We start from the raw sequence: 22,811 nt of genomic DNA on the forward strand, positions 1-22,811 counted from the left end.
ATTTCTGAAAACAAGCTCCAAAATAGCAGCCAGAAGAAATGGGAACTGGAGATGTGAAAGAACACAAACAAAACCTACATTTTTTCTTGAGGGGTAGGTGGTGTAATACAAAACGAAAATTAAGTACATCTCTTCCCCTCACCCATTTACTCAGTCACTGGTGCTAACACTTTTAGAAACTAATTAGGTAATATTACAGCCATTAAAACAGGCATCCCTTCTGATCCGTTAATCACACTACAGGGAAATTTAGCTCCCTTTAAAAAATAACCCAACTCTGCAGAAAGATGCTCATTAGAGATTTATTTGGCAGACTGAAACTGAAAACAACCAAATGTCCAACTACTGGCACTAACTCTGAAAATAATGTAGCAAGAAAGAAAAAGGTAAAGGATGGAAGTGTTGTCAAAAACCAGCATGATTAAAACTTAGCAAAAACATGTAATAAATATTGGGGAAGAATTCACAAGGAGAATCCTACTAGTTATATTAGAATAAATTTCTCTACTCAATATTCAAATGAAAACTTTAATAATTTTTAAAAACTTTAGAGTTAAGCATTTTGATGAAAGTTCAACACAGATAACGAACTAACCATAAACTGGAAAAACCCAAGTTATTACCTGGCACTAGCACAGGAGCCCGTGGTCTTTTGGCGTGTGCTCCGCCTCAAACTGGGGAGCTCAGCAGGTGGGGATTCACTGCGCTTCTTAGTAGATTTCCTTAGACCTATACATGTGAAATGCAAAGGTAAAATTTTAAAAAGAGAAGTTATCTTAAATTAAAAATGACAAAATTCTTCAGGTCATCATTCTGGTCAAAAGTCCATGGAATCTTCCCACGGCCTCTGTAGCAGTCTGCTAGGTTGACTTTCATAGTTTGCCTTTACTTAGCCCATTCATACTGGGAGAGTTAATGGGGTACTTGGCATTCCAGCTCAGGATAAATCTCACTTTGGCCCACCCTTGACTCAAGCTATCCTACACCATCAATAATGACAGTCCCTCTTCTCTCAAACCATCCCCTTTAAAAATTCCTTTCACATCTCTACTCCTCCACTATTTCTCTCCACTAACTAAAGGAAAAGAGATTTTTTAATACATACTATGTATCTCAGGACTCTATGAAATTTCATTTAGCACTTTATTACATTGTCTTTACACTGTCCCATTTCACCTAGTTTATACAAAGCTCATCAGTAAGGCTATGAGAGAACGAAATGCTTTATTTTCCTTACACCATCCCATCAGCAAGGAATATACATTTTAACTGAAGGTTATCAGAACATCCAATTTACAGAATAATGCATAATTAGGGAGAAAAAGTCAATCAAGCACACTTTATGTGTTATTCTGGAAGCTAATACTTTTATAGGAGTAACAGATTCTAAAAAGGTATAGCAATTAAGTTTATTACTATTCTATGAACAAGAGAGAAGCAACAGGAGTATCTGTCTACCCTCCTCCTCCCCAAACAATGTTATCATCCAGGATGACATACTGGGTGGTGTGCTCTATCTAAACAAAGACCTCCAACAGCGAAAGTCTCCACAATCAACAAGCGTATTTCCATTAGAATTACAGCATCATCTTAAATAGATGTTAACTTTTTCAGAGGCAAATTATATAGTAACAGTTCTCCTGATCACTTGCTTTTTCCCAGGAAGTTTTAGTTTTTGATAATTTCACTGCTCTAAAGTAGAAAGATAAGAAATTCTTTACACGTGACTTTGTTTAAAATACCAATTAAGGGTCTGGGAAGGAGATGGTAAAAAGAATTCTAGACATCATCCTAACTTTCAGACTCATTTTAAAACTTCAGTTGATTCAATTTGGGATGGTACTTACACCACACATCATATGTAATGAAGCTGCTAAGAAAAAAAGCAAGCTATTGAAGAATTTTTAAACACGAAACAGAAGTGATAAAGATGGAAATCTATGTTCAGACTGGTATTACCATTTAGAAATCTAAACCATACCTTTTGGGCTTTTTTTCCCCCAAAATAACTTTTGTGACAGATTATCTAGACTCTTCCAACTGGCATAAAAGGATCAAAGAACGAAACTTTAAGTGGGGAAAGGATTGGCCAAAGGGTTTCTTAAATGTCAATTTTATTTTTAGGTTAATTTTCTATATAGCATATGGCCAGAATTATCTGATGTGATCAGGATTCTCTGCCTGATATCCTATATTATATTATCTTTGCCTAGATCCATACCCCAGTCACCTGAAAGACAGACATAGCATATGAACAGATTATAGAGCTAGCTTAACATATTGGGCTAATGAGTATCACTATTTTTTAATATTTAAAAAATTCAGAAATTATTTCTAAATAACATTTCAGAAAATATTAAATTACCTATCTGAATTGTGTGACTAAGTCAGAACAGACTAAAAAATGTACAGTTCAGAGAAAGAGAAAAAACCATGAGTGCACATTACATTAAAACACTCCAAAAAGCATAAAGTGCTTTCCCTTACAAAGGACTTTTGAAACCCTTGTATTTTTGTCACTAATATTACTTAGTCCACGTAATGCTAAAGTGTCTTTATACAGACCACAATACAGTAATGGACACTAGCACAAATTTTCAAATCTATTCAATGACAGTCAAGAGAAAATATTTGGGGCTGGCCCCATGGCCGAGTGGTTAAGTTCATGTGCTCCGCTTCGGTGGCCCAGGGTTTCACCGGTTCAGATCCTGGGTGAGGACATGGCACTGCTCATCGGGCCATGCTGAGGCGGCGTCCCACATGGCAGAGCCAGAAGAACCTACAGCTAGAATATACAACTATGTACTGGGGGGATTTGGGGAGAAGAAGAAGAAAGAAAGAAAGAAAAAGATTGGCAACAGATGTTAGCTCAGGTGCGAATCTCTTTTTTTTTTTTTTAAAGAAAAAAGAAAGAAAACATTCAACTTAATGTATTGTGGGCTACTGCTATATTACTAATTTGAGTGACAGTATACTTTTTGACCAAACTTTTTTACACATTCACTACTCATGTCCTATTTTAGAGTGTGGTGTTTAACTGTCTTTCAAGCAACTTCACTCAAAGATAACTTCCATATGATAAAATGTACTCAATTTTAAGTGTATAGGGTTCAACGAGTTTGACAAACGTATTCACCATATAACCAACACCACAATCAAGACACAGAACATTTCCATCACTCTAAAAAGTTCCTTCCTGCCTCTTGCAGTTAATCCCCTCCCCCATACTTTAGGCTCCTGGCACCCATTGATCTGCTTTTCTGCCACTACTGCCCATTCTAGAATTTCATATAAATGGAATCACACAGTGTTTTGGAGAAGAACTCATATTGCTGCACATATTAGTAATCCATTCCTTTTGATCGTGGAGTGGTATTCCTTTGTGTGGATGTGCCACAACCTCTTTATCCATTCTTGGCGTTAAACTTTAAGAGAACTTTACTAAGTTACAGAGAAGTAGGGATAGAAAAATATTTATAACTGATGTTATAATCACACCATAATGTAAAATGACTGTTAGGCTAACTGACGGAACTCCATCTAGCCTGATAAACTAGGAGAGAGAACCGCAGCATTTTGTTGCCCAAGGTAAAGGAGCTGCTACTCATAATGCTTGGGAGTGAAAAAGAGGTCTCACTATTTGTAACATGACCTAAGCCCAGGCTGGAAGACAGTACTAGCTCTTATCCATACATCTCTGCTCCAAAAACTGCAACAGGGGAACACCTTACTTGTGGTGAAGGTTGCTAATTAGTAACACAGCATTTCTAAACAAAGCAAGCCAAACTTTGGAAGAACTACATAAGTTCCTTTGAATTAATCAAGTTCCTCTGAATTCTTTACAGAACTATATAAATTCTTCCAAAAGTCTAAAACATTTTTAGAAGATTAGAAATATCATACATTCTGGGGAAACAGGAAGTTGAAGCTGAAACAGTTTGATAGATCAAGTACTTCCTAGAAAATGGGGATCGCTTAACCTTCTTTTGGTCATTCAGAAAACTGACAATGCTAGAACATACTAGCTTCAAAATTTTAGACTGGTCATAGAGTTTTTCAAAAGCACTTTCAGACATAAAGTTATGATAATTCTTAAGTTTTAAGACAAAAAATATTAACTGACTAGCTTATAGGTGCATAACCCAAACAACTACACAATTCCTAAGCTTACTTCGAAGCAGAACAGTGTACTACATCTTCAATATACTTCTGGAAAGGTGTTAAAATTTTGCTTTACTGGTTTGTATAGAAAACTTTCACTCTTCATAAAATTTGTCTCCTTCCATGTTACTGGTCAAAAGGAATACTTTAATAGAAGAGGAAACATGTTAAGTCTAAACCTACAACCTACTAAAAACCAATTTAAACACACGTGCATGGAAATACACTCACATACAGACAGACCTACCTCTCTTTCCCAGGCTCTGTAATGCAGCAAAACCGCATTTTTCACTTATTTTTATGATGCCACTCTGAGAAGCGACCAGAGCATACTGGTCAGATTAATATACTCTTATCCATGAAGCCTTTGTGTGATGAAGTGAGGAGTGAGGTATAAATCTAGACATACTACTTTTATCAAAGCTCTTGACCTTATTATGCTAGTATAAGAATACATGCACTTGTGCCTACAAATATATTCCTATAATCTCTATGCCTTTGATAAAGAAGAAACTGGTAGTTAGAATTCTCTTAGGAGTTCTGATCAATTTTTCTTCTACAATACAGGTATGTCTTACTCTCAAAAGTCCAGAGCTTCATCTTTAAAAAAAAAAAAACAGTCCTTTTGCAAAGTGTGACATTTGAAATGTGAAATAATTAAACCTCCTAGGTGTCTAACTTTAAGCTTGGATTTTTACAATACAACAACATTTTAAAAGAATCAGCAGATTGTGGGCCTTAGATACTTTACTTTCTGGACCCTTGCTAATGCAAAAATAGTTAAGACGTTCTTAAGAGGGCACCTTCTACTTATGATTGATTTTTCTTTTCTACTTGAAATTTAAAAAATATTTCTCATTACATTATAGCACTGTGAAATGATTCCAATTTTGTCATTCTGCAGGAGAAAAGGGCACTAGAGTAACATGATCTGCCTACTTCTCTACTGGAGTCACCAAAGCTAGAACAATTCCAATCCTGGAAAGGTATGGTTTTCACTCTTAATTGTGTTAAGTTACTTAAAAGTAGCAATAGACAACCGAACAATACATATTCAATGTCATGCCTTTATCCTATTTTTAATTCTTACATGATCTGTTATAGGTATGCTAACTTTGATATGGTGTACACATTTATCAGACCTACTACATAGCCCTACAATGAAAATATAACACTCCCCTCCAATGATATATAGTATTCTAGCAATGCAATAATTAAGTAAACTTTCAATTTCCTAAAGATTCCTTCTGTCGTATAAGGAGTAAAACTAAACATGAATATGAAATATATTTGATAAGATTGTTTGAAAGCAGAGGGGAAGACTGACTTAACACCTTTATTCAATGAATAATGACTTCATTGAAATACATGAATGTTTTTACTCTCCAACTTGCGTATTCACTTTAAAGTGATATTAAAAGATGATCAAAATAGACATCTATTGTATAATGTCCAGTAACTCTTTCTCTGAGCACTCTTTTTTTTTAAAATTTTCTGGGAACTATATCTTACCCCTTCCTTCATGTGGTATTGATGGAAGTGTCATTCAGAGTACACTCTCACTATATGAGAGAGACTCAGGCCAGACTATTTCCATCATCTCCAATTACAACTCTACGACCAGCATCCCCTCTCCCTTCTGCCATAGTGATTCCTTCAAGGACAGACTTATGACCCGAGGAAATCAGGGACTTTCTTACAGATTGATACACAAATGATTGAATAGTATCTTTGGGGTGGGTGGCTATGAGGGGGTCAGAATTCACAAGGCTTGGGAATGACAGGGTCATATTCATTGAGCTCCTGAATCCAGCCACGCCTGAAGCTAGCCAATCTCTTGGCTTTACCAGTCAAGTGATCTGATTTCTGTTTAATTTTCATTGAGTATCCATCACACATAACCTCAAATCTTCGGACGATACGTCATTACTGTATTAAAATTTTTACTCTAGAGTAGGTGTCAAGAAACTGCAGCCTGTGGGCCAAATCTAGCTGGTTAGCCCACTAGCTAAGAATGGTTTTTACATTTTTAAAGAGTTGTAATAAAAGAAGAATATGTGACAAAGGCTGTATGTGGTCAGGAAAAGCCTAAAATATTTACTATATGGCCCTTTACAGAAAATGTTTACTGACCTGGACTTTGAGGGAAAAAAGGAAGAATAGTATATGGACTCAGCTAAATTCCGAAAATCAGTCAAAAATTTAAAAAAAAAAAAAAAGGCTCTCCAAAACATTCAATAAAAACAAAATCCCTTTACACTTTAAAAAGAAAAACAAGAGCTGATCTACACCATATCTTAGTAACAAAGTTTCAGTACTAATTTTTCTAGAACATTATCTTGATTTTTTTTACCTATAGTTTTTGTCATACTACAGACAATAAATACATCTCCATTTTAAAATGAAGTAGACGAACCAACATGAATAAAGTACACAAACCAATACCTCAAACAAGGGTAGAGAACAGAAAAATCACTAAAATTCATTTCATATGTAGGTATCAAAGGATGACTATGATTGGTCTTTAAAACACAAATCCCCAATCTATTTATATATTAAAAAGAGCTATCAAGTAACTACAGTAAGTATCTATTTATTTACAGGTCAAATCTGTTTCAAAGGGTTTTCAAAACCACTCGTTTTTCCTTCATAAAAGGGGAAAAAAGCACCAAATAACATGACTATTACCGCACATGAGGAGTGCAATTCAGAATCACGTAATAGGGCCGTTTTTGCTACTGTAAAAATTGGATCCAAAGAAGAGAATTAATGAATGATGGCTATATTTTCAGTAACTAGCTCTTGACTCCTTCAGCCAGCACAGAATCGTGAAAACCTGGTATAACTTGATATGGTTGTGTGTCTACTTTCAAGTTTATACATCTTTATTAATGGATACTTTGCTAAAATCAATTCACAAAATGGAAAGTAACTTATATAAAAAAGGATCACTGATGTTTATTTTAAAATCACTGAGTAATAATAATAGATAAGTCTGGCAGATGGCAGTGAGCCAAATCCCAAATGGAATTTTCTGGGCCAAATTTTCATTTCCTAGTCAATACACAGCAATTTCGTGCATTAATTTGGCAATACAAATTAAAAACATTAGAAATGTGCGAAGATATTCATCTAAGCATTGTTATTTATAATACTGAGAAACTGGAAAAGAGCTAAATGTCCAATAATAAGGAATAGTTAAATAAACATCAGTATGGTCATAAAAACTGCAGGAACACAGTGTTAGCTAATGAGGATGTGAACAAATTGGCATTTTTACACTGCTAGTGGGAATGTAAATTCACATATTTCTAGGGGCAATTTAAAACATACATTAATATTTAAAAGGAACACAACCAGTCACCTAACAAGGAAATAATGATGTAAATTACAAAGCTATAGTCAATTAAAAAATTTAGAACAATGTAAAGGCCCATTAGCTGGGAATGGGCTATATTAAGTTACACTACATACAGCTATTAAAAATGATATAATTTATAGGCTTTTTGAAAGAAAAAAAGTCTGTTAAATGTTCAGGCAAATAAAGTACTTTGGTTTCCTCAGATCTAAACCACGGATACTACCTCATTCTGTCATCATGAGGATGAAACAACGTTTGTGAAGCGTCTAGTACGGAGCCCGGCTTATAACAGATGCTCAAAAACCAACACCTACTGGCACAGAGAGCAAGCTCCTACTTCTGAAAAAGTATGTGCTTATACACAGACAAGCGTCTGCCATGTGGGCAAAGACAGAAGACTGGACACACGCGCACTCACTTCTCTCCTCTCCTGAAACTCAACTAAAATAAACTACTATCACAACACAATTTTAGAAAGATGAAAAGCAGAAATTGCAGTGCTAAATGCACTGGGAAGTCCACAAAACTGAAGGCAGAAGACTGAGATAAACTACCAATTAGACTGATACTCAGAATCCCACAAAGGTTCGGGAACTGATGGTACCAGGCACCTCTGGGACGACTTTGGAGTTAAAACTGAGGATTGGCTGATAGGCTGTTTATGAAGCAGTCAGATCCCCAGATCCCCTCCCCCACTTGAACAGCTGGATAAGTGCTCCTTCTCCTGAGACAGGAAACACAAGACTTTCATTCTTTAGAAAGTACAAAATAAAGAAATTCTCAATTTAAGTACACAGTTGCAAATAGGTGCACCACACCACAAATGGGGGGTGGGAGAGATAAATATAAACAAACATACTGGATGACATATGGCCTCCTTCCCAGGCCTGTTCTCCCATTCAGCCCCCAGAGCGCTGGCAGTTAGGCGTTTACTTCTAGGCAGGAATCTGAAAGAATCTTCCCTGTGGAATTTCACCAGCCAAAGAAAAAAGATCTAAAAACAATGATAGAGGAGGTTTCGTAATGAATAGCCCAACCAGATTACTAAACAGCTAATCTCAGTCAAATCTCATCTATGTGCTCAGAGCTTATAAATTAGATTTTTGGTCCCCTTATACTTGAGTATGAGGAAACAACCAGGAATTACCAGAATCTGAGAAAAATTCCTAGTATGAAAATCAAAACCAAACCAAATCCACACCACTGTCTAAAAAAAACCTGCACAAGATGACTGTGCAAGCAAAGAAAACTCACTATTAATGTCCTCAAAAAAAGAAATGCAGCCATAATAAAAAAGGAAATGAGAACAAAAGAACCTTTTGAAGATTAAAAACAAGAAAGCAAACACACACAAAAAAATCAATAGAAAGATTTAGAAGAAGTTGTTGAAATCCACCAGAAAGCAGAACCAAAAAAAATCAGATCAGAACTTTCCAAGACGACAATCACCCAAAATAATAGGAGATCCAGAAAGAGAAAAGAAACAAGGACAGGGTGACCAACCATCCTGGTTTGCCTGTGACTATCCTTGTTTTAAGGCTGAAAGTCCTGAGTCTTGAGGAATGCCCAGACCCATGGGAAATCAGGACTGCTGGTCACCTAACAAGGAAGGAAAAGAAGCCCACAGCTAACGCAATACCATCACATTTCTACATAGTGGAGGTGAAGATCCGCAAGCGTCCAGAAATGCGGGTTCTGTGGACAACAGATCAGGAATCAGGATGGTTCCAGTATCGAAAGCCAAAAGTCAATGTAATTCTTCAAAATTCTGAAGGAAAATAATTTCCAACCCAGAACTTTATATTCAACCAATCTGTCAAACAAGTATCAAGACTGTATATTTTCAAACATTCAAAAACTGAAAAGTAAGTAAAAAAGCTTTTTAAAATCTCATAAGCACTTTTTTCTTAGAAAGCAAATGGACGATACGTTCCACCAAAATGAAATAGCAAACCAAGAGAGATAATGTGGGATATGGAAACAGGAAACTGAGCAGAAGAGAAGACTGAAGAAAATCCTGAGGCTAAAAGCAGTGTAACCAGGCATAAAGAGTAGCCATCTCTGGATGGCCTCATTTCTTCAGGAAAATGAAACAGATGCATGTAGACAGCTTTTTGACAAAAAGACTTAGATAATTAGTAAAGAGTTTGGAGTTGAGTGATAAGTTCATAGAAAAGGAGAACAACAAAATAATAAAATGCAGGAAAAACAAAAATGTGTAAGAAAGGAAACACTGCTACATGATTACAGTGTAGATAGCATTTATGTATCCATATACTGAGCACCAATCTGACCCGAAAAATGGGAAGCATGTACAGTATGTGTTCCCCGGGTGAAGAGGTAGGGTGACTCTTCCATAAGAGGCAGGTGATAGTGCTCAAACTGAAAAGTATCAACAGACAGACATATCAGAACATAATTTATAGACAAAGAAACAATGTCCAAAATAAATCAGCTATGAGTAAGGGCAATGTGGGAGGAAGACTGCTGTTTTTTAATAATAAACTTATAAGTAAGTTTAGTAAATGTAACTTCTAATTAATTCTTATTCTGAACTGGTATACAAAAATACATACCACAGTTGTTTAAAATTCACAACGTAAAACAAAACAAAGCCTTCTAAACAAGAGGCCAGTGATATTTGTTTCCATTTAATGTTCCTTTTTTTAATTTGGTAACTCATTTTTTAAAATTTAACGTATTTTTTTTCTTTTTTTGTGTGTGAGGAAGATTTGCCCTGAGTTAACATCTGTTACCAATCCTCCTCTTTTTTTGCTTGAGGAAGATTAGCCCTGAGCTAACATCTGTACCCATCTTCCTCTACTTTGCCTGTGGGATGCCACCACAGCATGGCTGATGAGTGGAATGGGTCCTCACCCAGGATCTCAACCCACAAACCCCAGGCCACTGAAGCAGAGCACACAAAACGCTAACCACTTGGCAACGGGGCCAGCCACATAATGTATTTTTTAAAAGCCTCAAAATATTAGGAATCATTGTCGGTAATTTCTCAAAGTGGTTACACATTAGAACTATTAAAGTTTTAAGTTGCTAAGTTATTTTAACAGCTGCCTTATAACAGAAAACTCTAAACACTCAATCCTTTTCCCTTTAGGCTCCCCACTTAACACCTCACAAGGCTAAAACATAATTCAATTTTTTAAACTTAGTATGGAGGATCCTTAAGACGCAACTAGGTGAAACCAAGAGGTTAACTTAAATTCTTCTCTCCTGCTCAACTCATTCTTATTTCCTTCCTCCACAACAGAGGTGCAAAGCACCATGTCTCGGACTGATGAGAAGAGTCCTAATCTAAGTGGAATTACCTTCCCAGAATTCAGCATCTGCCTGGTTCTTGTCTAGTTCTAATAATGGCCACAGGCTGCATGCAAGTCACCAGAAGAGTATGAAACTCAAGCTGGAAAAATAAGGTGGTAACTACTGCAGACTATGTTATTAATAATGTGTACATAATGCCCACTTTAAATAATGGAGAGGAAAGTCCATCTACAAATAGACACATCAGACTGGAAATACAAGACCTTTACATTTTTCTATAAATAAGTTCCATAAAAATCCAGATTTTGATCATAAACTGTTTCTTCTATTTCTATGCTATCTATCATCTTCTACTATTCAGGCAGTACATACTTTGAAATAGTCAAATTATTTCAAAATTAACTTACTTTAAAAAGAAAGTAGATTAGCAAAATGTTATTTTGAAGCCGAATTATATAGGAATATATTTAAATATATTACAATATTATAAAATGTTTTCAGAAATCATTTGTTTCAAAAATCATTTGTATCATTACATTGCTGCACTGGTTTTACATTAATGCTACACAAATTTCTAAGAATGTGTTTGCTTAGGTTAAACAACACATAGCAAGAATAATTTCCTAATGCATACTAAAAATTGCGACATAACACTATCCTTTCTGGAGTATTCTCAAGACTTCCATCAACTGATACAGGGTGACTTCTGTCGTAGAGCTATTTTGATCAGTTGCAGCTGGCAAGCCACAGGCTTCAGGAAACCCATCGCAAAAGTGGCTGTTTCACTAGTTCTTTGCCACCCCTAATTCCTCACCAGACCCAGTTCACCAGGGTATTAACAGTTGCCAAAGCAGCACACTAGGACAGGTCCTTCTACTGAAGCAGCCTGACTAAATGTACTACGTCATTTCTCCAACTGTGTTCCTCAGACCACAGTTGTCTCCCAAGGTAATAACAGGTGCTCAAATTAATTTGTAAAATACTGGGTTAAGCAAAAGTTACCGTAAAATTTCTTACAGCTTTCAATATGTTAATGCATATCCTGACTCTCCTTGAGTAATACCTGACTCGGGGAAATGAGTTTTCACAAAGCATCATATAAATACTGTTATTCCTACAATTTGGAAAAAATTTCCTTTACCAGGAAGTTTCACTGATCAATCATATCTTAGAATGAGCCTTTACCCAAAGAAACACATGAAATTCTGTTTAACAGGTTCACCGAATCTTAAAAGTTGAAGAAAACAACCTAGCCAATCTGGAATGCTTTCTATCTCACAGAATCATCTACTCCATTTTCCAGTAATTTATAGATTTTGTTTCCATGAGATATACTAATCAGAAATCTGCCTCTCAACTTCCTCCCAGTGAATTTATTCAGACCGCTGTATTAATGTTAAACACACACACACACATCTCAAACAAATTCCTGATGCGTGCAGAAGCCCTTCAAATAATACAGCAACAACTCTCAACTCACCACTTTATGTTCATACGGTACTTTAATTTTACAAAGTTGTTTTCACATATATTCTTTCATTTATGCTTCATAAGAATAAGTAAAAGATATCATTTTGCAAATAAGATTTGAGATTAGGCTGCTGTCATAACTACAGCTGAATGATCCATCAAACTTCGGACAGCTATCAGGAGATAACAGAACTTTAAATCAGGGTCTTCCAAATCTAAGGATAGCTACACCTGGAATTTATCAATCATTCTCAAAATGCTGCTCTGAATATGTATTCTGTCTTAAGATACTCAACTTCTGTTGTGCCTCCTAAATATTGTGATGCATCCTACGCACTGAGCACATAATCATTCACTTCTCAAATAGTTACTATGCCTATTTTCAACGAAAAGGTTAAAAACTTTCCCAGTCACCAGCTGATACATGGCAGAACTAGGATTCAAATCTAGGCTTTTCAGCTCTCTAATAAGAGCTCTCTCTCCCCAAAATATCATTAGCTGAAACCCAAAGATTCCCATAAGATACCTCATTTTGCCCCTATATTCTTAAATAAAATTACCAAATACTGCCAAATCTCTTGCAGTATTGCTTCTGCCGTAAACTCTTTCCTGAAGCGACACATTTAATCATGCCTAAAATCCACCCCGCCCTGCCTGCCTTCAAGAACCCTTCCTGGATTTAGCTCACCCAATCTACTGAATTCCATGCATCCAGTCTCCCCACTGATTTCTGGAATCAGATGGCTAGAGTTTGACTCTTGGCTCTCTTAGTTATTAGTTCTGTGATCTCGGACAAGTAACTTGACCAATGATCCTGCGTTTCCTTACCTGTAACATGGGAATAATAGTCCCTGTGACACAGGGCTGAGAGGAGTAAATGAGATGATCCATGTAAACTATTTACAAGTTGTCAGGCACTTGTAAGCACATTAAATGTCTGCTATTGTTTTGTTCTGCAATGTTTTACTATTTGAAAAGAAGCAAATATGCAGTGAATCCCTGGGTTCCAAGACTATTCATACCTAAAGCTGAATCACTACCAACAAAGATCAAACAAAATTTCATCTTCTCTGGGTCTTAATGTCTAATGATCCAATAAGCTGCAACAGTAAAACACAGAGAGGTAATACAGGTGAAAAATAAGTGCCACAGCGAAGAAAGCAACATCCTCAAAGTCAGGCATACCCCATCTTCGAATCTTCACTCCACTCTGCCTCTGCCACTTATGAAATATGTTACTCAGGCAAGTTATTTCACCTCTTTGGAATAAACTTCCTTAATAACTATCAGAAAGCACTCTTTTTTCTTATAAATTAAATGGGATTACATATGTCAAGTACCTGGCACTTACTAGATGCTAAGCAAACACTGGTTCCCTTCTCTTGTTTCAACAGCCCAGGCTATAATTAGAGTGTAGAACTAGGGTAGTGGCAGTGAAAATGGAAAAGCAATTAATGTGACCATGAAACACACACACACATTTTGTGAAAGGAAGGAAAATAACTATGAAGTGCGTTTGTGATTACTACTAATAAATAACTACTAAGTCAGTTTGTGACCATGTGCAGAGCGAGTTTAATAGAACATCTGCACTGGTTTTATTATGGCACAGAGGCAGCATTAGAACTCCCAGTGCTTCCTGACTGACAGCAAGCTCACAACCAAAGAAACCACTGACGAGTCACTGGGTAGGGTCGGGTTTTCTTTTAAAAAATCATGTTAAGGAGCTGGTCTGGTGACAGAGTGGTTAAGTGCACCACTCTGCTTCAGCAACCGCCTGGGGTTTGCAGGTTCAGATCCCTGGTATGGACCTACACACTACTCGTCAAGCCATGCTGTGGTGGCGTCCCATGTACAAAATAAAGGAAGATGGGCACAGATGTTAGTTCAGCCACAGTCTTCCTCAAGCAAAACAGAAGAAGATTGGCAACAGGTGTTATCTTAGGGCCAATCTTCCTCACACACAAAAAGATCACATTAACAGACTTAGTAAGAAAACAAAGCTGGTCTCCGAAAAGAGTCCAGGACACGACAGTGAAGAACAACCTTCTCTCACCTGGCCCTGGACCCTCCTAGAAATAAGAGATGACCTCTTCAAGTGAGGTAGACTGGAAGGCAGAAAAGGGAGGAGTGAGTCCCATGGAATGTGCTATAAACTCAACCTGGCCTGCTGGCTGTGCAGATCACACAGCTACTATAATGACACACACACAGATGCACACTTGCTTCTACTTCACTTAAAAGCAGAGAGGAAGAGGTACAAAAGCGATGGTATGTAACTCCAATGATGAAGAAAACCTTAGCAGGACCAATGGACAATTGGCTGTCCATTTTCAACCTGGCCCTTTATTTCATTTTGACTTAAAGACACCAATCTTAATCCAGTAACTGTACCTTCAAATTCAAAAGATTTTATACAAATGTACTACATATTTAAAATATCAAATAGAACAAAATTCTACAATCTAAGAGTAAAAGACATTACCTTAACAATAACCCTATGATACAGATTAAACTTAAGATTTTATCTAGTGTCCACCGGCATTCTTGTCAAAGTTTAGCTAATACTGAAGGAAATCAAAGTAGTTATAGATTGTAGGGCTGAACCAAACAGAGCTAACAGTTAGCTCTGATTCAGTATTAGGTTAAGGGGATTCAACATTAGCTAAGCTTTGACAATACTAGTAGATATTATAGGAAATCTTTCAATAACAAAGAAAAAGTTCTAGCCCTATCAAAACATGGATCTGGGGGCCGGCCCTGTGGCCGAGTGTTTAAGTTTGCGTGCTCCGCGTGGGCAGCCTAGGGTTTTGCTGGTTCAGATCCTGGGTGTGGACATGGCATCACTCATCAGGCCATGCTGAGATGGCGTCCCACATGCCACAACTAGAAGGACCCACAACTAAAATATGCAACTATGTACTGAGGGAATTGGGGGAGAAAAAGCAGGGAAAAAAAAAAGACTGGCAACAGTTGTTAGCTCAGGTGCCAATGTTTAAAAAAAAAAAAAAAAGTGGATCTGAAATGTTCTATGAGGGAACAAAAGGAGAAAAGATAGTCAAAAAACAAGCATCCTGGTTAGATACTACAAAAATTAAATGCCTAAAGAATTGTAGTTAAGTGTTGTAATATGCTGGGCATTTGTACTTTTTAGGTTTCTCAAAATAGAAAAAAGGAGAAAAACAGAGAACACTAGCAGTACACCAATCACATAACTGAAGAGGGTCCTCACTAGTTCTAATCAGCTCGAATGAGACTGAACACTTGGCTTCCTGAAGAAGTTTTTTGGAACAGAGAGGAAGAAAAGTGCCTCGAGATCCTTTCTCTCACCTAGTTTGTTTCTTTGCCTGAATGTATTATTCTCAAACATTTCTACTCCATTGTAAGCTTCAAGACGGCAGCACTCTTTCCCATTTACCTGGGACCCAAAGCCCAGTGGGTGCAACACAAGAGGTATTCTTCTTTAGACTAAGCTCCTTAAAGGCTATAAAATATTATATGTGAATAAGGTTTAATATAAACATACCAGGGTACATTTATTCTAATAACTTAACTCAGTGTTTCCATACATCACAAATGCACAAAAAAAAGAACGTCTGATCTCTGACCCTGGTCAAGAGTAACCTGTAACTAGAACAACTCTGTATCTGGTTATAGAAGGAAGCTCAACGTGATGTCCCACCTCGACATTAGGAAACAACTTTAGCAGATGCTGCGGGGATAAAGAAAGATACAGGCACTAAAACATGATGGTTTACTAATACACTAATGCATCGCTTAATGACAGGATACCTTCTGAGAAACACCTCGCTAAGCAATTTTGTCATTGTGTGAACATCACAGAGGGTACTTTCGTAAACAAAGATGGCATAGCCTACTACACCTAGGCTATATGGTACTAATCTTATGGGACCACCGTGGGAATGCAGTCTGTTGTTAACTGAAACATCAGGTGGCAGATGATTATAGCAAGAAGAAGGCAGCATTCCATAACTGCCTTCAAAAAACTAAATGTGGGCTCAATTATTATGTACTATTACGTACAAATACAAGTACAGTAAGACTACCTCAGACTGGGGAAAAAAACCAAACAACCTGACTACCTTGAAAGCATAATCACTTCTGACAAACCCAGAGAAATTTTAATTTAAAAAAAAAAAAACATCTTTCTGTAAACTTACTTGCTAATTTGGCCTGTAATCCAGAAGGTCCAGGTTTTGATGTCTCTGACTTAGAAGACCCTGGAAGAGACAGTTTTGTTTTAGGAAGGCTAACTTTAGGGCTGAAACGGGCAGCCCAATCAAATTTTGAAGAGCCACCAGTTTTACTCTGTTCCTTTTCCCTGCTACTTCTTCTGGGACTGGGACTGGACGCCGAACGGGAATGCCTGGCCTTGTTCTGGTCTTTTCCTTGTTTCACCCTGGCACCTGTTGGTACAGTAGAGGAGGCCGAGGCTACAGCAGAAGACGAGGAGGAAGTCGAGGCAGCAGCAGAAGAATCAGTGATGGTGCTACACCCAGCTTTGGCTGAGGCGGCTGATTTTGAAGCCAGCTTGGTAGGTTTTGCAGATCTCTCTTCGGCACCAGTGGATTCAGACACAGAACCACTCTTTATACAGGAACTCTCTGTCCTCTTTCTTTTCTGACTCCGTGAACTACCAGTGGCCCCACTCCTTCTGGTATGAGCCTTGCTTGTTGATGGCGATTGTGCAGATTTCAGTTGTTGCTCCTGGTCTAAAGGTCTCTTCTTTGACTTACTATGTGGCTTAGTCGTTTCTGAGGGAGATTCAGTATGCTGAAGTGCTTTTGGTTTTTTTGCAGAGCTAGGAGAATTGGTCCTGTTGTAGTCTGGACTAGCGCTGCGTTTCACTCCTTGAGAATTGTCTTTCTTAGGCACCTGCCCCGTTCTCTGCCTTTCTGAAGTATTGGCTCTGTCTGGATCCTGTGGCTGTGGAACTCTGACAGCAGATGACGAACTGCAGCTTCTAAGAGGTTAGATAAAAAGAGAGTTAATATCAGCACGCCATCATGAAACCTGTCGTACAATACTTATTTACTAACTTCTCAAATCTGTGGAAATAAGTGTTTTTTTAAAAAAAAAGTGCAAAAACTTTCCTGATTAAGTCTAGAACTACATAAACACAAGTTTTCAAATGGTTCAAGATTGGAAAAAAAAAAAAAACAGGAGGTATGACTGTGGATGGTAAAATATTAGAAGATCATGGTAATTCTTTAGCCCAAGGATTACTGACACTAACACTCCTAATCACAAAACAAGAATTAAGATTACAAGAAAAAGAATGCTTAACAGTTCAGAACCAGTTGAAACTAGAATATTGATGCTCTCTGTTCACAAACACAACTTCTTTATCAAAGCCTAAAATAAACAAATATCAACAAATGCACTTTCAAAATGAAGGTAAGAAATTTTTATATGGTATCATTAGCAAATCTTCACAGTTACATTCTTTTCCAAAGACTCCCACCAATTAGATCTTATGAAATCACTGACCCCTATGGTTCTGACAACAAAAAACTAAAGGAAATAGTAAAATGGCATTTCAGATGGTTTGTTAAGCAAAAGAAGACTCTCACAGCTCTCTAAGCAAGGAAAACAATGCACTGTCTCGGGCATATGGCATTGACATCACTATAAAGGTGATAAACCACTAATCCTAAAAGTTACACTCAGAGAATGAAAACACATATCAAAACATTCTGGGATAACCTTGCAAGTTTTAATATTATGCAATGATTCAAATGCAAATAATTCCGCCTTGAAATTGTACAAGCAATGTGAAGATTTACCTTTTAGAAAGGTGTCCCCTTGACAGTTCAGAAGTAGTATTAGACTGCACTTTGGGTGCCTTAGAATTAGATTTTCTACTCTCAGGAGGGCTATATCCCTTATGTTTTGCCTGCCCTAAATGTGACCTGTCAGCAGAAAATCAAAACAGAAATCTATCAGGAAAATGAGATGCAAATACAATACTGAAAGTGAAATACTTTTTCATTTAAAAAAAAAGTCTCTCAATCCTTCGTTATTGACCCTACCCTTTTTCCAACTATTTCTATAATTATTATTCTATTATAGAAATTGCCTCTTAGAACCAACCCCCTTAGTACCCAAGATTTTTTTTATTACCAGTTGTCATAACTGCACAGCAATACTATGGTTGCTTAAGCAATAATGAATTGTCAGCATTTTTACTGTAGACACTTAAATATGCTAAATTTTTACAAAAAGCAAATCCAGACTTTAGATCTAAAAACTACTTTTAATTGACAATGTGACTGTAACAGTTTAAAAGGCAATTTGTGATCCCTACAATGATACTGATCCCCAATTTACACATTATAATTCAGGTTAGCACAGTAAATGTAGCAGATGAAATCAACTGTGAAGCTGATTTTACACAGAAAATCATTAGAAGCACTAAATAGTAAATAAACTTACATGTAATCAATAGAGTGGTATTTGCCAAGAATTTAAAGCACTAATCAATAGAAAGTACACCAAAAACTAAGTCCTAAAGAAAGAGATAAAAAATTTACCACCAAATATTCCAAACACATTCAGAAGACTGCATCATCGATACATGGGTTAGGTTATATTTATAATAAATCAAATCCCTATGACAGCATTGTTCTGAGAGGAAGTTTGTGCAACATATATAAATTGTTTTCAATTTAACCTCTGGCAACAGTTAACAGTGAGATTTACATAGGCAATAAAAAGGAGGCATGCATTAATATATACCCAGAGAAGCTGGTGTTTAGAAGTGAGATATTAATGTAACAGATACAACTTAGGTAATTCACAGGGACCGTTGATCCTTCATGTAAATAACATAAAAGCATATTCTAATGAGAATAACAGTTTCATTAATACCAAAGCTTTTCACTTTGTTTAAAAAAATTTGTAAAGACTTTCATTCTGAACACCATCTTAAAGGAACTTAGAATTAAGTCTTTGAAAGTCCTACACGGTAATTCTAATTGATGCCATACAGTTCTTAACATATCAAACAAGTTCTACCATCTCTTCAAAAAGATGCTCTAAAGTTTCTCATCTCAGTATCTTTATTTTTCCTTCTCTTTTTCCAGAAGAATTCAATACTGGATTCTTGAAAGAAGATAGGAAATTAGCTTGTCAATAAAAGCAAATATTTCTTGGATCCATACCATCATTTTCATTTTTAAGGTTCTGATCTATGACAGCATAGTACTTTCTGAAGACTTAGAATAAACTACTAAAAACTTTAGGGTAGTCTTTCAAGTGTCTTAGTCTTCACTTTAGTAATGAATATATACATATATTTTTCAAGGTATATATTATATTTTCTCTGGATGTAGTCACGCTGAACCATGTAAGGTTTTTATACACTACGATTTAGTTTTTATTTTTCCTATTCTTCTACTGCAGTCTTAATCCATTTTAGCTTAATTTTAAAACCCAGCTTTATCCCATGAATTTCTTACTAGAGAGACTTAATTTCTAGAAATTGCTTTTGTTTTTGTTACATTTCTAGTAAAAGATCTGAGAGTTCTTTTTAAAAAAAAAAAAAAGAGAGACGGAGTAAATTTTCAAATTATTCCATAGTTTATTTTTTTTTAAAGAAGGTATAATTTTCTGTTTTAAGGGCATACAATTTAATATGCATGGAAGAATATTTATTATAAATTATGTTATTCAGGTTCTCTACATTCTTATTTTTGTAAAGTTTGCTATGGATTAATTTTTTTAACTGAATCACACTTTCTACTTCATTTCTTTGCAAAATTTAAAATATTCCTTGCTGCAGGCCGGCCCAGTGGCACAGCGGTTAAGTTTGCATGTTCAGCTTCTCAGCCGCCTGGGGTTCACCGGTTCGGATCCCAGGTGCAGACATGGCACCACTTGGCAAAAGCCATGCTGTGGTAGGCGTCCCACATATAAAGTAGAGGAAAATGGGCATGGATGTTAGCTCAGGGCCAGTCTTCCTCAGCAAAAAGAGGAGGATTGGCAGTAGTTAGCTCAGGGCTAATCTTCCTCAAAAATAAAATAAGATAAAATAAAGTAAAATATTCCTTGCTGTATTCCTTGATAAGTTAAAAATCATTTTAAAACAAAACTACCCATTCAAAGTTAGACAACTTTGTGATAATGTTCAAACAATTAAATATTCAAATGTCAACCCTAAAAAAAAAGTCTATTCCCAGTAAAAATTTAAAAACAAAAACAAAAAAAACTCTAAAGATTCAATCTGTCAACAGAAATTGACCAATATCAACCTAATGTTGATCCTGCTATAGAGGTAGCAGTCCTCTTCTTTTTAACCCAAATGAATTGTTCTTTGGTCTTAAAACACATGTAATTTTATATCCTCCTAAATCTATTACTGCATTTTTCATGTCCTTATTAACACCTTCAATGAGCTAAAGAATCTAGCAAGCAAATACAGAAAAGGTAAACAATATCCAATCATCTTAGAAACTGAGGCTCACAAAACTGTCTTAAATTCAACAATGCCACACTGATCTGATTCTACCTTTTCTAGAATTATTTTTAAGTGTGATATTCTGAGGACTGGTTAAAAACATATTGAAAAATCTTTAAAGTACTGATCATTACTACCCTATTGTTCACCACAGTCTTAAGACATTTTCTGTAAAGGGTAGTAATACTTTCAGCTTCATGGGTGATACTACGTGTCACTAAAGCAGGTATAAACAATATTAAAACAAACAGGCATGACTGTGTTCCAAACAAATTTTTATTTACAAAAACAGGCAAAGGGGGGCCACCAAGTGGTGGAGTGGTTAAGTTCCCATGCTTCACTTTGGGGGCCCGGGGTTCGCCAGTTTGGTTTCTGGACACGGACCACTCATCAAGACATGCTGTGGCAGTGTCCCACACAGAAGAACTAGAAGGACTTACAATTAGGATATACAACTATGTACTGGGGCTTTGGGAGAAAAATAAAAAAAGAGGAAGATTGCAACAGATGTTAGCTCAGGGCCAACCTTTCTCAACATAAACCAAAAAAACAGGCAGGAGGCTGGATTTGGCCCATGGGTCACAGTTTTCCAACACTTGGCTTACCACAAGAGGAGGCAACCAGATGGTACCATACAGTAAGAATATGGGGCCTCTAAAAGTGGGGCTCTATTTATTATGCTCATTTATAAATTATTAACGCTCAGAATACTGTAAAATAAATCTCCATAGAATAATAATGCCCAATCTAGAACAGCTAATTAGAATATCAGTAGTTAGCACTAAGTGAGTCTTGATGCCTCTTTTTAGGTCATTTTACCAACTCTCCCATTTATCAGACCTCAATGCTCAATATTAGTTCTTAGTAAAAAGCATAATCTCTTTAAGACCCAGTAAAACTTATATGCACTATAAATCAAATTTGCCAAGAATAACAGTAAAATTCTGGACAAACTCTTTTTAAGCAGCACCAGAATGAGCCCACTCAGTAAATTATAGACCAACGACAGGTGTAGGTGTGTGGGTGGGTGTGGGTGTGGGTGTTAAGGAGCCTCTACATCATCCTCTGAATGTTCATGAAAAAAAACCTCACGTCCTGCAAAATCACCCACTAAAAATAACTGGGCCAGTGACGAAAATAAGATTGGGCACAGAGTACTCAAACCTAATGTTATTTCGTAACAAGTCCTAACAAACACATCATCGATTTTAATGAAAGATTAAATCCCCACTAACATGTGCACCAATAATCAGAGTTCACTCTGTGGAGTCTTACTTTTGTACTTTCTCCTTTAAAGACATTTTCTTTTGAGACCAGCTTCAACAAAATTAAAAATATAGTTCCGCAGGAGACTCCTTTTTGTCATTTTCTTTCTTAAATGGTTTTGAACTTCCTGAGAGTCTTTAACACAGCGCAAAGTGTGGTGGCCACTGAACTAGCTATTTCTGGCACTAAAATTTTCACTTTTTTGGTAAGACTTTCATAATTATCAAATCCTCCCCCTTAATTGAAAGATCTGTCCCCATTTTAGGGAAAACTGCCTGTGAACCAACACTACAGTACTTCATCATTATACTGAAATCATTTCCCTATTTACTAAGTATACGTGGGCCAATTCACATTAAAGAAACCCACATTGCCAGAGACTATAATCAACTCTGGGCTATGTGCTTTCAAGACTAACTTGAAGGCAAGTCTCAAATGCCTCTTGTTGACTTTTGGGCAAATCATAGTGACTGTCCCTTCCAGGTACTTTAATTTACTTCTACTGCTGTTTAGTAAAATCCTTGGTAGTCCAACGAATTTAAAACCATCCCTAGTCCAGAGGACATGTGAAAGAGGTCAAAACCTTGAAGCAAAGAGCACATTCTTATCTTAATGTTAGGCAAAATGAAGAAAGTGGCTAGTTACAAGTAGCTAGTTAATTCCCTATATTACACGTCTTAAATTTTGTTTGAAATTAATTTCTAAGCCAGACATGTTCACAACCCAAATACAAATAGCTATTACCAAATATAAAGAGTTTGGGGCTTAATTACATTTCCAAATTTGTTTGTGTAT

The 22,811-nt window shown here is 36.5% G+C and overlaps 1 protein-coding gene across 50 annotated transcripts in view; it reads right to left on the reverse strand.

Annotated features, from left to right (window-relative positions):
- Window positions 1–22,811, reverse strand: part of TRIP12 (thyroid hormone receptor interactor 12) — a 141,165-nt gene that overhangs the window by 66,326 nt on the left and 52,028 nt on the right. For 19 of the 50 annotated variants that reach the window (XM_070620021.1, XM_070620014.1, XM_070620038.1 and 16 more), the window contains exons 3-4: window positions 16,453–17,255; window positions 624–729 (exon numbers count right to left, since the gene is read on the reverse strand). In XM_070620021.1, the coding sequence (XP_070476122.1) occupies window positions 624–729; window positions 16,453–17,255 (909 nt within the window). Of the gene's footprint in view, window positions 1–623; window positions 730–16,452; window positions 17,256–18,078; window positions 18,205–22,811 lie in introns of all 50 variants that reach the window. The other 31 variants (XM_070620002.1, XM_070619994.1, XM_070620001.1 and 28 more) reach the window with 3 other exon arrangements.

The sequence above is a fragment of the Equus przewalskii genome, chromosome 5, assembly GCF_037783145.1.
Source record: "Equus przewalskii isolate Varuska chromosome 5, EquPr2, whole genome shotgun sequence".
In the NCBI taxonomy this organism is placed as follows: domain Eukaryota; kingdom Metazoa; phylum Chordata; class Mammalia; order Perissodactyla; family Equidae; genus Equus; species Equus przewalskii.